The 15050-nt window shown below is 46.9% G+C and overlaps 1 protein-coding gene across 50 annotated transcripts in view; it reads left to right on the forward strand.

Annotated features, from left to right (window-relative positions):
- LRRFIP1 (LRR binding FLII interacting protein 1) overlaps window positions 1-15050 on the forward strand; it is a 147165-nt gene that overhangs the window by 79739 nt on the left and 52376 nt on the right. For 20 of the 50 annotated variants that reach the window (XM_059051638.2, XM_067027241.1, XM_067027236.1 and 17 more), the window contains exons 3-7: window positions 4812-4829; window positions 7910-7957; window positions 9568-9612; window positions 10233-10283; window positions 13700-13738. The exons of 14 other annotated variants lie outside the window; for them this stretch is intronic. In XM_059051638.2, the coding sequence (XP_058907621.1) occupies window positions 4812-4829; window positions 7910-7957; window positions 9568-9612; window positions 10233-10283; window positions 13700-13738 (201 nt within the window). The remainder of the gene's footprint in view (window positions 1-4811; window positions 4830-7909; window positions 7958-9567; window positions 9613-10232; window positions 10284-13699; window positions 13739-15050) is intronic. 16 more of the 50 variants (XM_059051642.2, XM_067027244.1, XM_067027248.1 and 13 more) reach the window with 3 other exon arrangements.

Here is a 15050-nt window from a genome sequence, read left to right on the forward strand (position 1 = left end):
AGGCGTCACTTGGGGATGTGAAGAAGAAACACTTCTGTGGGGAGAAGTGTTTGGGCTGGAAGATGGAGAAAAGGGACAGGTGTTGTTGTTTTGTAGACCTTTGTCACTTAACCTGTCTGAGACAGTGTCACCTGGGCTTTAGGAGTCACCCTGACGGCAGCCAACAGCCGGGCACCAGACTCGGACATAAAGAGTACTCGTTGGAGGCCACCTAATGGAACAGCTCTCTTAGCTTGGACTGGTTTTTAAGTTAGAGATTTGATTGATTGGTTGGTTGATTGATTGAGCCGAGCCGCGTGGCTTGTGAGATGTCAGCTCCCCGACGAGGGATCCAACGCGGGCTCCAGCAGTGAACGCGCCGAGTCCTAACCACTGGACCGCCGGGGAAGTCCCTAAGTTAGAGATTTCAAATAGCAAATTGATTTTTCAAACTGCCTGGCATCGATGTCTGTTTAGAATATTCCTGTCCATTCAGTAGCTACTTGCAAAGCCCCCGTGTGCGGGACACTGCCAGCCCCTCCCCTCTGCTTTGGAAACCAGCTGGCACGGAAGCTCGGGGGTTAATGCAGTGGCTTCATCACAGTTTGCGGGGTGAGTCTGCTTTCTCCAGCGCCAGCAGAGGCTCATTCGTTCATCTGCTTGCCCTGCTTTCCCTCCAGCCCCCAGTCTGTTTTATATCAAAGCCTTAAAAGAGCTGTAAGAAGAATTTTTCAAACTACATTGTTGCGCCTCCAGGTTTTGCCACATTTGACTGAGTGGCCACCTGGTAGCGTTTCTGGTGGCCTGTGGCTGTCCCCTCCGCTCTGCTGTTGGAGCTGGACCACTGGACTCGGGAAAGATGACCTTGAACCTGTCAGGGGGCCTGCCTTTGGTGGTGTGACCAATGATAATCGTTTTATCATTTGTCTCACAAGTGAGAGAAGGTTACTCTCACAAAGGTAAAATTTCTACAAAATCAAGGCCAAAATGAATTACATAGTATATACATACATATCTGTCTTCCAAATTATAATATATTCTAGCCTTAATTATGGGCAGAATTGAATTAAATATATAGTTGATAACATAAGCAGCCTATTACAGAGTTCTTTGGCAGAAGTTCTTGATTTAGAAAGTGAAAGTTAAGAGGAATTCGGCTAAGTAAGAAACCATTTATTTGAAGGGCTTCCTTTCAAAGCAAAGCACCCTTTTCCCCCTTGGAGTCAAAGAAAGTCCCCTCCCATTCCATTATAATTCTGCAGAATGATCTGCTGCTGAACTCCTGCACTTCCGTTGCAATAGTTCAAGTCGCAAAACTGCAGTTGGTACCCAAAGATGGGAAACTAAGTCAGGACCATTATCATTAAATGGGCGTTGGATGTCGGTGGGGGGACAGGGGGGACCGTGTGGAGGGTCCCCTGACGCCTGCCACGCCAGGCACAGCCCTGCCCCTCACAGCAGCCTCGCCAGGCCCTGGGAGCCCCACTGTGCTCTCAGGACAGGGGAGCCCGGAGGACTGATGTAACCTGGCCCCGCAGGAGCTGAGATTCAAGCCCAGCTCCTGTGCAGCGTGGCCCGCCCTGGGGTGTCTGGTGCCTGCTAAGGACCTCGGGCTTTGCAGAGAAAATTTGATTAAAACCTGGGAAATCCGATTAAAAATGCCACAGTTTTCCTCACTCGGTCGGTCGGACACACAGTGTCGTTGGTTAGTAGGTGGCATTAGAATCTTGAAATTCTTTTTTTAAAATTTATTTCATTGAAGTAGAGTTGATTTACAGTGTTGTGTTAGTTTTTGCTGTACAGCAAAGTGATTCGGTTACACATGTACAAACGTTTTTTCATATTCTTTTCCCTTACGGTTTGTCACAGGATATTGAATGTAGTTCCTTGTTGTTTATCCATTCTCTATATAATAGTTTGCATTGAAATTCTTTATTCTTGCGGTAAAGACACTTGGGTGGTTCACAGGGATGAAAATGTTTTGTCGTGATTCAAGTTCCATGGAAGGTCTCGCACAAAAACAGTTTGCTAATTGGGTGCCCTTAGCATTCAGCCACCGCAGAGATGCTTTCAGACGTGGGAACACGTTTCCAGGGACCTTGCACAGGATCAGGCCGTGTGCCGGATGGCCCAGCCCCACTCTGTGAATTATCTGGGTGCCGAATGAGACCCCGGGTGGGGGGCCTGTATCGGTCAGGCAGGAAGCAGAGAAAGTAACTCGGGGCAGCACGGTGGGCGAGGGCAGACGCTGGGCGAAGAAGCTGCAGGTGGGGAAAGCCAGGACGGGCAAGAAGGCCTCGTGGGCGATGAGAGTGAGATGGTGGAGGCCTGGAGGATGGAGAGAGGGCCCTGGCTCTGCCCGGTGGTCTGTATCGATGTGTGAGCCCAGGAGCACTGACTCATACAAAGGACAGTTTTGCTATCATAAATTCAGCGTGCTTGGGACAGGAGCACATTGCCATTTAAAGCATGTGTCTGCTTCCTCAAAAAAGGGATTTGAAAGGTTTAAAATAAAATACGCGCATCTTTTATCCGTAGTCAGAGAGATCTGGGGTGGGGCGGGGGGCCTGGCAGGGACCTCCCGGAGCCCCTGGCGTGTGGCGATGCCGGGACTGGGTGCTGTCACAGTCTGGAGAGGGGTCTGTCCGGGTTTTATTGACAGGCGAGGAAGACGGACCTTAATTAGACAGTTTTCCCAGAAGCTTGTCGGCTTCCCAGTACATCCTCTGCCTCCAAATCAAGAGTATAACCAACAGTGAACGCAGAGGGCGGCGTCAGCGTGTTACCCTTGGCTTCAACCCTGGCAGAGAGCACGCCGCCACTCGCCACCAGGGCGGGCGGAGACCCACGTAGGCCTCAGCGTTTTGCAAGCAAACGTGCACCTTGAAAAACAAGTTTTTTCCTTGGTGCTGATTCGGGGCTCGTCCTATAAAACGCAGACGGACCTTTGTGTCCGCTGAGTGTTACCGAGGACACAGGAGCAGCAGCTGTTTGTCTAGCTGATTCTTGACGTGACCCGTGTCCCGGGCCGGGGGAGTGGGCCCGTGGGCGTGCGTGGGCGTTCGTGTGCGCGTCTAGAGAGAGGAGACAGACAAGCTTGCAGGTTTGGCGACACGCTTTTAGGACTGAGGATGGTGTACAGACAACATCCCTCGGTCTCCCCTCTGCATATCACATCTCCGGGCCTGTTATTAGAAATAGCACCACAATCTGAGGTTATACAATCTTGATAGCCCAGGCACTGGCATATTTTAAGTTGTTGATTAAGTGGAAATGAATATGCTTTGGAAGACCCGTGTTTAACTAGTAGGGTTGACATTTTGGTGTAAAACTTGAGAAACACAGTCCCTGTTTCCAGCGGCTGGCGGGCCACCTACCTCTGCGCAGGCACTTCTGAGCAGGACCAAGGCTTTCCTTAACACGGAGGTCAGCTCAGCTGCCGGCGGACCGAGGCTGGGAATGCCTGGAGAGCAGTGACCGTCGCTGGGGGCTCAGGAGAGCAGGAAGCTGGCAACACCACTGGGGGGGGGGGGGTCGGAGGTGGGTCGTGGTTGAAGCCACACTAGTGCCTGAGACCCACCCTCCAAGGCCAGCATGAGAGTGCACACAGAGGAGAAGTGAGAAGAGTCACCAGTGCTGGAGGAGTGCAGACCTGTCATCAAGCCCCAGCAGACCCTGAGGACACGGGGGCCTCGAGCCGGCTGCAGATCTGTCCAGATGGCCCGGGCACCCCAGCCCTCCTAGCCGCCCACTGCACCCTCCAGAATGGTTCTTTTCACCCGTGCGGATGGTGAGAACCGACTACATTAGCTGTGCTTGGGGGCCGTTTCAAAGGATTAGGAGCTCCTTTTCAATGGATTTATTAGGGAGAATATATAGATATTCTTTGGGAAATCTGAGTGAACCTTTTACTTTGTTCGAGAACCTACACGAATGGGAAAAAAAATGGTGGTGTGATGCCCAGGTGATCTCATGATGATCAGAGTGCATCTGTTGTCGCTACTGACCCGGTAGACATTTCTGTTGGAAGAACAATGTTTAATAGGCATAGTGTTCAATATATTGATCTGTGCTCACCCACGTAGGGCTAGAAGCACCGAGTCTCAAGTCTTGTAGCTGTGGCAGTGCCTTGGACAATGCCTGACTCAGTCAGAGTTGTGTTGAATGAATGAATGAAAGAACGGATGGGTGGAGTAGACAGACACCTCAGTCTTACCTAGAGATTACTACAAAATTAGGAGAAAGCTCTAGAGCAAACTTATATGTCAAGGTATGATAATAAGCTTTTCAAATTTTTTTCAGTTATATTCCAGCGATCACTCCATTTGGCTGGAATTTTCCTGGTATTCTGTTTGTATCTGTTGAATTTTCCACGTATTCTGCATGAATCAGAACGTGAAAGCCTCTTTCTTCACTCTTTGTGAATTTGACCAGTTGACTTTCCAATTAAATTTCTGTACTTTTTTGTTAAACGTTGATCACGGTGAAAAGAAATTTTAAATTGAAGATGAAGTTCTTTTTCCCATTAATGGTAACAGGTTATACAAACTTCTGCATTAGAATAGTAGCAGGATTCTTGTAGACTGGTGTGGACATGCCTGTGTTTCACCAATATGTCTAAAATAGAATGTAAAATCTGTTATGAAATTACTGATTATTTCAATGAGACTTCAAGAGGTTTTTTTCATTCCTATTTTACCAGTTTTCACCTTTTTTCCAATATGGCTTTTATTCATATTTCTAGGTACTTATAGAACCTTTCTTTCTGATGTTTATACTTCTGTAACTGGATTATGTATTTCTTTTCCAATTTCTTTTGCCCTCCTCTATAGATCTATCAGGTTCAAAAGGTAGGCTCTTCCTTCTTTATTTTCAAATTTGCATGTACTTTTTCTCCCTTGCCAAGGACCTGGTCACCTTTCAGAAATAACACCTTTGATTGAAAACTCATTGAAGTTCTTACTGCTTCTTTTACTGCTTTATTTATGAATCGGTTTGAAAAAGAATGCTTAGGTCCCCACTTCAGCCCACACGCAAAGCAGCCGTCAGCACACATTTCTGTGTACTGAAAGCTTTTCCCATCTCCCTTTTCTCAAGAAATTAGAAAATTGTTGAAGAGGAAAAATTAACTCTAAGACAAAATAAAAATCACACCTCAGAGTTTGGAAAACCTTTTGAAATCAGATATTTAAAAAGAAAGATTATCCTCTCATATAATTTTATTAGAAGGGGTTTAAGCTATCAAGGCATATTACCATACATTAGGAGATTATTACATACTGATTTAAAATCTGAGTAAAAAAAGAAAATGATGAGAGAACAGTAAAATCCAACAGCTGAAAACACACCTGCCTTCTATCCCCAGTATTCCCTGTTTCCTAGTATTTTGTACAGGGCAGCTGAGGTTTAGAAATAAATGCACGGAGCAGGCCAGACACAGAAAATAAAGAGGAAAATAACCAAGTCAGTGACTCCTGATCCAGCAATAACGAAGGAAGGAGTGAGCGGTTCCCTGAGAACTTACAGAAAGTGTATACAGTGAGCCTTTCCCCAAAATGAATTGCTGTTACTTACAACACCTGTGGTAATAGCTTCGTGTTTACAAATTTATTTAGTTGATAGATAAAGAAGGGACTATATTTGTCTTTGAGAGCAACTAAGAAAATCAGAACAAGGTGACTTAATTTCGTAGGTTAGAACATGCCGACCCTTTAAACACCCTATATCAGTAAATTTAAAATTCTGTTTCCGGATTCCTTTACCAGCTACAGTTCCTAATTGCCTTTCCTTCCTTCCCCCCTCACTCTGCATAACTACTGTCCCCCAGAGTGTTAAGAAACCACTTAAGTAAGTGCCAGAATCTATTTGGACTTCGTTAGTTTTTGCAGGGTCCACTTGGAAATGTATATTGAAGCTAGAGTTCCAACCCATATACAGAGAACCTAGGTAAGAGTTTCATAGGTAAAAGACAAGGCTCGGAGCCATCACAGTATCTGACGGAGCAGAGGACATAATTGCCTAAAACCTAGACAGGGGGCTCCCATCGGGTCATTTCCACTTTGATTCATTCCCGTCTGGTGCTGGATCGAGATTACTTTCCTTTTTCCAACTCACCAGGGATACACCCTTAGAACTTTGTCAGAATGGTCATCTGTATACAGAGTACAACTAGAGGGAGTACAGGAAGCCCTCCGTGGGAAACAGATACACAGTTTTATAATAAAGATGTGTCCGAGGGAAGGGAAGGCTCTCCCTGTCACTGAGACTCAGGAAGCAGAAAAGGAAGCAGTAAGGCTCTGTTCTAGCCCATCAGCTACATCCATCACGGTTTCTCTGCTGCGGAATCAAAGCTGTTTCTGAAAGTCGAGCGCTTCTGCATTTGTCTGCCTTTTGCTTCCTTCCGCATGACTCACTGGCTAATCGCAGCAGTTGACATGTGCAATATCGTACACTTTCTAGAGTTTGCTGTGCTGCCACTGCTTAGCTAACAGCGGGACTGCTTGTTAACCGCACTTCCTGCTCCCGGGGTGCCCTCCCTCCACGGGACGGGACGGGACGGAGATGTAGCTGTAGAGTTACAGCAACTCTTCATAAGGCCACCTGTGGACTCGATGCAAGCCTTTAAATACGGATTCTTATTTTTGTCCTAAAAAGAGCAATAGGTAGAATGAAGTATTTGATGGGGGTATAGAATTGGCCAAAGAGGGAAATATGGAAATGGAAAATCGGATAACACAGACGTCTTTTGGAATTTACGTTTTGTGACTTTCTATAGGCCCCTCCTTTTTAAAAACCACATTTTCTTTCTGTCTTTTCAGTTAAGCCATGAGATAAAGGAGGGTTGATGGCATCAAATTTTCATATCTGGAATTTGACAGTGAGAGCGGGGCTAACGGGAATCGAACGCAGAATAGCTTTAAGCCGTTGCGTTTCACTTAAACTGATGTTAAAACATGACTTTAGGAAGTGTTTACGTTTATTTCCTTTCTCGATTTATAGTCTAAGGAAAGGAACTTACAGAAAAAGATTTGGCTTATGTGCTTCGGATATTAGGGTTCTGTATTGTTTGAATTTTTAAAGCATTGTTAAATTCTCCCTCCTGGGGCCTCCCTGTTGGCGCAGCGGTTGAGAATCCGCCTGCCGATGCGGGGGACGCGGGTTCGTGCCCCGGTCCGGGAGGATCCCACGTGCCGCGGAGCGGCTGGGCCCGTGAGCCATGGCCGCTGAGCCTGCGTGTCTGGAGCCTGTGCTCTGCAACTGGAGAGGCCGCAACAGTGAGAGGGCCGCGTACCGCAAAAACAAAAACAAAAAACAAACCACCAAGCAGAACTTTTCTTCTCTGGGCCAAGACCTCTTCTTCAACAGCCTGCTTTGGTCACCTTGCCGTCAGTGGCGTGTTATAAAGACGTCCACAGCCCAGAAATTCTCGAGGGCCTAAATTTAGCACGGCTATCAGATAGCCGGAGCGAGTGTACCAGAAGTCTGGGGGCAGCACTCCACTTCTCCCCCTCTCCTCTGGTGGTCTCGTTCCTGTCGTAGCAACATGGGAACGGCTTTGGCTTCTCTTAAATTGTGCTTTTATTCCTGCAGTACGCCTGCTCTGAAGGCATGGGCAGCCTTACAGAGGGACTTGAAAGCTGCTGGGCTCAGTTTGATTCCTGGTCTCCACGGAGGCCACCCCCTCGCCCCAGACTGCTTTTTCCTGGGCTCTCTTGTCTTCCCCGAGGGAGCGGGTCGGGGGGGGGGGTCTGTCTTAACAGGCTCACAGGCTGCGTGGGGGTCAGAGCCTGACCATGTACTTCCCTGCTTTGCCCTGGCATGCCGCCTTAACCCTGAGGCTTGGCAGCACTTTGGAAATGCATGTCAGAACAGTGTCCTGTGTGATTACTGTTGCACTTCTTGCCTAATTTTCTTTCCCTTCCATCTGTAGAAATATTATGGGCTGGATACAAAGTGGGGCGACATCGAGCAATGGATGGTAGGCCTTGAATCTGATTTTTTAAAGCTTAAATGGTCTGTAATTGGATTCTTCCACCGTTTAATTACATGGCTAGATCCCTGTTGCACCCTAATTTGATAGTGAGCGATTTCCTGCTGGGCACGCTTGCATCTGGCCTGGGTGTCTACATCCCACGTGAAGCCTGGTCAGAAGGTGCCCTGGCCAGGGTTGGTATCAGGTCTGTTCAGTAGAAGCTGGCTCCCGGAGCTTCCAGGCCGGCGTTTGTGAGGGTCCCGACCCCGATCTCCTCTGCAGTGGACTCCCCACTGGGGACACTCGGGCTGCGCGTGTGCCTCCGGCGCGAGGACCTTCCCACGAGCCTCCGGTCCAGCCAGCTCCAGTCGGAATCCAGGGGGACGCGTGGTGCTGCATTTCCTTCACTCACGATTGCAGTCAGCTGCCCGGTCACCCCATTCCAACCTCTGTACTTCGCTGCTGGGTACCCCCGCCCACAACCCCATCCTCTGTGCCTGAGAAACCACTGTCCTCTGCTGAGAAAATTCCTTTACCTTCTCACCCTGTTTCCTGGCACAACTTAGCTGTCCTCCTTAGCCGGTTAAGAGCTGGCCCGCCCCTCACGATACCCCTGTCCTTACGACCCTCCCAAGGGGAGCTCTTGCCCCCCGTCGGGAGGCTCTAGAAGAGGGGGGATTCCAAGAGCTGTCCACTGGTCCCGAGGGAGCACGGCGCCATGCCTCCTCTCACGAATTCATCCACCTGAGCGCCCCCCACATCTCCCTGTCCTTGTCACCTTGCTGACTGGCCTCATGGACATCATCACATTCCTGTAGCATTTGAGAACCTGACCAGTATGGAACTGTCCTACTAGATGTCCCTTACACATAAAATAATCTAAGGGAGTATAAAATTACCTAACATTCAGAGATCTGTGTATAATATACAAGAAAACAGTTGTTGAAATATAAAGAGCACACAATTCCTCTATTTAAAAAATTATTAACTTCAGCCTCTGTTATGTGTAAGCCATCACTCTAAGTTTATATGGCACAGGCAGATGTATGTTTAAAAATCGTAAGACACAGTTAAAAGATGTGTCAGTGTCTCATATACCACTGAGAAAGAAAAAAAAGGTTGCGAATTATAATCGTGAGCAACTCTGATCATAAGATATGCCCCAACTTCAGAGACGTCCAAATGCAAAACGGAGCCCCTTAGAATGCACAAAATATAGTAGATAGGGTGGCATCCGTATTGGATCTCTTACGAAAATGATTTCTCTTCCGATTCCTGAAGAGAAGTGAGTAAGGTTTTGAATGTAAGAAGAAAAGTAGGCTGATTTAAATGGACCACATTCGATTCGGAAAAAATTAAGACCCTGCTTTTCACCCAACACACACTTGTTTTTAAAGCCAAAATGAAATATGATGATTATTTGTGTGCTTAAGTCCCCCGCCCCCCACTTTTAGAAGAAAACATTTTCCCCCAGTGGTTTAATTGAAGCCTTTAAGCAAAAGCAAAGAAGATATTTGTTTGACATTTATGTCAGAAATACTGTATTAGGGAGTATGTAAGCCTTCTCCTGTGCCTCCCCTAACCTTTCTGTGCTGTTTCCTCCGTTGCTTTGGTAGGCAGACAGTGAGCGCGCCTCCCGTAGATCCAGGAGAAACACCTCGGTTAGTACTGTGTTCGTTCGTCACCTCGGCGTTTTGACTGAAGTCCGATTTGCAGTTTTAATGGCTGAAATACATAAATTGTCTCTCTATCCATCTATCTGTGTGTACATACATCTATCTATAGATCTGTATCTATATCTTAATGATACTTACGAAAGAAATTAACTAACCCTGATACTGCTACCTAAACAAAGACTGTGAACTCAGCTTTTAGCATTTTGACCTGACCTTGGTGAGGGGAGAGTGTCTGCAAATTTTCTGAGTATTAATGTATTCATGACAGTTTGAATGCTTTTTTCGCTGCTGAATACCCATGAATAACCTGCAGAGTAATACGCATTAAGCTACGTGTTTGTAGCTTTACCAGTGCAGTGAACAGCATCACTGGAGTGAAATTAAAGTCATGGTATCCAGAAACAGTCTTCCGTTAAACAGAGGTGCACAAACAAAGCCCTTGTGGCGAAAACGCAGACGCACGTGCACTGAGACTTTCAGAGGGGCCTCAGCTGCCCCCCCTGCCATGTGTCGGGCCAGCCGCTTCCCTCTGAGAGCTGTCATTGGTTTCTCTGTGTCTGTTACGTCATCTCCTCACGGTGGTTTTCATCCTTTCTTTTTACTAGGCGTCTGATGAAGATGAGCGCATGTCAGCGGGTAGCCGCGCAAGTCTGAGGGTCAGTAACCAGGACGGTGGTTGAGTTTGCATGGTACAGTCTGTGTCCACGTTCCCGGCCCTGCTTCCATCCCTGCGTTCAAAGTTCTTGTTCATTATCCCTGTAGCCTTATAGTCAATATCTAACTAAGGGGCTTCTTTCAAATCTATTCAGCGGTGGGGTGTTTCTTTGCGATGCAGAGAGATTGCGGGTGAGCGTAAAGCAGTCTTGTTGTGTCCTCCTCCCCAGAGTGGAGCTCCTCATTTCTTCCTGTTGGTCCACATCACAAAACTGCCCCGTTTAGAGGAAGTGGCCTCACTGCCAGCGTGGTCAAGGGCAGCTTGAAGGCTCACTCTGTCCCAATGGACGTCCACGTGCTTCCCAGCAAATTGGCATCTCAGTTAAAGTAACTATTACTCAGAGACGTTTCCCAGAGCTCCCTGAAAGCGGCGGTAGGCGCTGCCGGCAGGAAACCGGAGCACATTGAATCCATCCAGCCTGGGGCCTCGGGAGCCTTTCCTCTCATCAGCTGTAATGAAGTCTCCTCACCACTGACAGCCTGATGCTTGACAAGCACGAATACACATTATTCCTTAAACATTCCAAAAATCTTCATAATTATACTTGGAAACGAGGCATATGCTTTGGGAAGTGAAGTCGAGAAAAACGCGTTTTGCTTAGTCCTTTAAGTCAGTGAATGAACCCGAGCGTGTCAGTGTAGCTACCCCTGGATTAAAGCTGCATCTCTCTGCTGGTAACAGTTCAGTCTCAGCGCAGCCACTCCATTCTACTGAAGGGCTGTATGGGGCAGAAGGCTTGTTTTTAATCACCGTGGCAATTAAATCATGATGTAAGTCCTAGCCTTCCTATATACACACCAAATGTACATTTAATTTAGCTGTTTGTAACAGCAAACTATAAAGGTGATACAGCCAGCCTGCCATATACCCAGGTTCTGCATGATTCAACCAATCACGGATTAAAAATATTCGGAGGGAAACATTCCAGAAAGTTCCATATAGCAAAACTTGAACTGGCAATTATTTACATAGCATTTTACATTGTATTTACAACTATTCATGTAGCATTTACATTGTATTAGGTGTTACAGGTAATCTAGAGATGACTGACTGTGTGCAGGAGGGTGTGTGTACGTTATATGCAAATACTACGTCATTTTATATAAGGGACTTGAGCATCTGCAGATTCTGGTATCTGGGGCGGTCCTGGAACCAACCCCCCACAGATACCGAAGGATGGCTGTTCACTGTTGCTTTGCTGTTAACCATTGTCACTGTCCTGAAGGTGCCAAAAGCATATCCATCGTGGTTTTGCCGGAAAGTTACGGTTCAAAGGTGAAGCCAGTTAAAGAGCTTCCTTGCTGTTTGAAACTTTCTCCTTCGCCATGTAGTTGTAACTTCCTCACATACCCTCTGACGTGATTCACGCAAGAGGAAGTAAGATTTATGTAACCTAAACATTATCAATGCAAAACTCAGTTTGCAGAATCGATAGACAAGGGTCAGAAATTATAGCTGTCCAGCAGGCGCGGGAGAAGGTCGGGTCCTTGAAAGCAAGTGAAGAAGATACCTTTTCAAGGAGAAGGGGAGCGATCATGTGAGCACAGGACTCACATGACCATCGGCCAAGGCGTTGGTGAGCTTGACACGGGCACTTTTTCTGTGTGTGTGTGTGGTACGCGGGCCTCTCACTGTTGCGGCCTCTCCCGCTGCGGAGCACAGGCTCCGGACGCGCAGGCGCAGCGGCCACGGCTCACGGGCCCAGCCGCTCCGCGGCACGTGGGATCCTCCCGGACCGGGGCACGAACCCGCGTCCCCTACATCGGCAGGCGGACTCCCAACCGCTGCGCCACCAGGGAAGCCCACACGGGCACTTTTGATGGAAACAGTGAGGGGAAAACCTGACTGTTTGGGGCTCAAGAGAGAATAGGAGAGAGACTGGAGAAAGAACCCAAACTCTCTTTCAAAACAGCATTTTCCACCTGCGATCCTCCTTGAAATTGTATTCAAGATTTTGTTTGTACTTGCATTTTTCTGGGAAAATAATCTGTTACTTTCTTAAGATTCTCAGAGGGTTTCCTGACCCCAAAGAGCTTAAAACGATTGTATTATTAGTGATTGTTTGGGTGTTTATAGCATCTATTTCATTTTCAACGATTTTAACCAGAAATGAGCTAGATTTCTGTGCCGGACACCATTCTTTGCCAAGATACAAGCCTATTTGTTTTAGGATATAAAAGTTTATGGAGGAGCTCCACAATTAGGGTGCTAAGTAAAGTAAGAGACGGGGAGAAGGTGGAAAGTCAGCAGTGGATGGGTTTTCGTCGTTAGACGGGTGGCACGCTCCCCTGCTCTTTCACGTGATACACATGATCTAAAGGAAATAACTCTCTTTAAAACTCACAGAACTTGGATCCTGGGGATAAGAGTCAAACCTTCTAATTTTTACAGACGTAGAACAAGCCCAGAGCAGCGAGGAGGCCTGCCCAGGGCCAGGGTTCTGTGACAGCATCAATCCCAGAGCCCCTCGGGGGCCCGGAAGTGGCCTCTCCTGGTTAGTGGGCGAGCAGGGTTCTCCACTGCGCCTCCCCCGCCAGGGCGGCTCATCTCAGTCCATCTCTGCATAGGGCCAGTTTCTGCTGTTTTTCATATTTTAATATTTGGAAATCTTTCATTTGCAAAGTTCAAAGACCCTATCTTTTATCTCTTGACTTTCTCAAAATACAGGCCTTCTTCACTCCACTGACAGTGATGATTAAACCCTTAAAAATGGAAGTTTTTTTTCTAGCGTTTGTATGGACATTCTCAGAAAACCTAGATTTAGATATCATAAGTACTTAACTTTCTTTACTTAAAAATTGAGAGTGGGCTTCCCTGGTGGCGCAGTGGTTGACAGTCCACCTGCCGATGCAAGGGACACGGGTTCGTGCCCCGGTCCGGGAAGATCCCACGTGCCGCGGAGCGGCCGGGCCCGTGAGCCGTGGCCGCTGAGCCTGCGCGTCCGGAGCCTGTGGTGCACAGCGGGAGAGGCCACAGCAGTGAGAGGCCCGAGTACCACTAAAAAAAAAAAAAAAAAAAAAAAATTTGAGAGTGACACGTCTGTTGACCTTTTGCCTGATATAAATAGAATGTTTTAGGCAGAGGAGGAGAAAGCATTGCTCGGACTGCTTCAGATTCCATGAATTAGAGCAACATCTGCCTTGGAAGTTTTATTTAATGCTAATGGATTTCATGGTAATGCTAATGTAATTGCGTTTGTAAATACATATGAGATCCTAGAAGTCATGAAAACAATTTAATTTCATTAAGATTTTCAAGATTGCCTGTTTTTTGTTTCTGTTACGCCTTACGTAGCTTTTTAATTGATTTTGGGCAACTCTTTTCTGTTGTTTTTCTCTTCCATCCCCCCTCGGACAGTCGCAGCCTGACTTGGAGTACGGGGGTCCCTACGCTTGGGTGAGATGATTGGGAAGACGTGTGGCCTGATCCTAATAGTGTGGCGGGGGGATAATAACCTGTGGTGTTTCCACTAATCTCACGAGCATTTGCACACCTTTGTTTTAAAAGACACACATGCCTTAAGAGACGCACCTGTTCTTACCTGGGGACTGAGAGCCAGAGGGCAGGTGCACACACCACGGTGAGCTCTCTTCTTCCCAGAGCCTCCTGGGTACAGCTCTGACCCTCATGGGCGGGTCTGGAACCCAGGTGCGGGTGCTTGACCATCTCCCGCACCTGGCGGCCCGTGAACACGGCTGTCTGCCAGGCTTTGGGTAGCAGCTGCAGACACCAGATGGGGAAGATGGTGTCTTCTTCAGGGAGCTCAAATCACATCAAGAATTCCCAAGCCTCTACACTTCCTTTAAAAGATTGAATTTAAAGTCATTTTATCTAATGAAACATTTATTATTTTCTAATCTGTATCCTTTCAAATTAAATGTCCCAGATGGCTCTTTGGCCAGAAAGTGCTCTTTGAGAAAGACCCCAAGTCCAGTACCAAAAACGAAGCCTTTAGATTTAAATTCAGAATTTCCCTTCTTACATCCATCTGGAAGAGTTTGTATGCCTTAATGCTTTCTGAAAACCTGTAAACTTACATTACACTAAAAGGAAGAAAAATGTAATCTCACCAGCATTAATCACACTCAGCATTAAAGTGACTCAGCACCGAAATTATTATAGCGGATTATACACTTCTTCACGTGAAGGACTTTTCCCAAAGGGATCTTGTGCTTCATTCATTCCATTGCACTGAAAAAATATCTAGCAAACTTCGGTTTTTAAAATATATTTTTACCCTTAAGATGATAATTAACAGGGCCGTACATCGGCACAGCTCACTTGTGCCCGGAGTCTCCTGGTGAGGCTGCTGTTCTCCACTTTAAAACTAAATTGAATGTGTCAAGGATTACACTTCCAAGCTCTGATTTTGCCTTTCTTATTTTGTTTCCCATCTCTAATGCCCTTGAAGGTGCTGTTCTGACTCCGTAGAAGAACACCTAAAACTATTCGTTAAAATAATAACAGTTGCCTTTGGCGTGGTCCCGCGTGAAGTTGGTTATGCTTTGACAGCACTGCATGCAGTCGGTAACGTTCTGACTAATCACAAGTCACCATTAGAATAACTGGTTTTGCCGGGACATTTATTCTTACATCTTACTTACCCTCTTTTAGAAAATGCTGATTTTGGTGAATGTCTTTACTTTGTTCTGTCTTAGAGCAGTGCTTCTCAATGTTACTATATGTCAGAGTCACCTGGGGCGACTCA

The sequence above is a fragment of the Kogia breviceps genome, chromosome 2 (genome assembly GCF_026419965.1).
Source record: "Kogia breviceps isolate mKogBre1 chromosome 2, mKogBre1 haplotype 1, whole genome shotgun sequence".
Lineage (NCBI taxonomy): Eukaryota > Metazoa > Chordata > Mammalia > Artiodactyla > Physeteridae > Kogia > Kogia breviceps.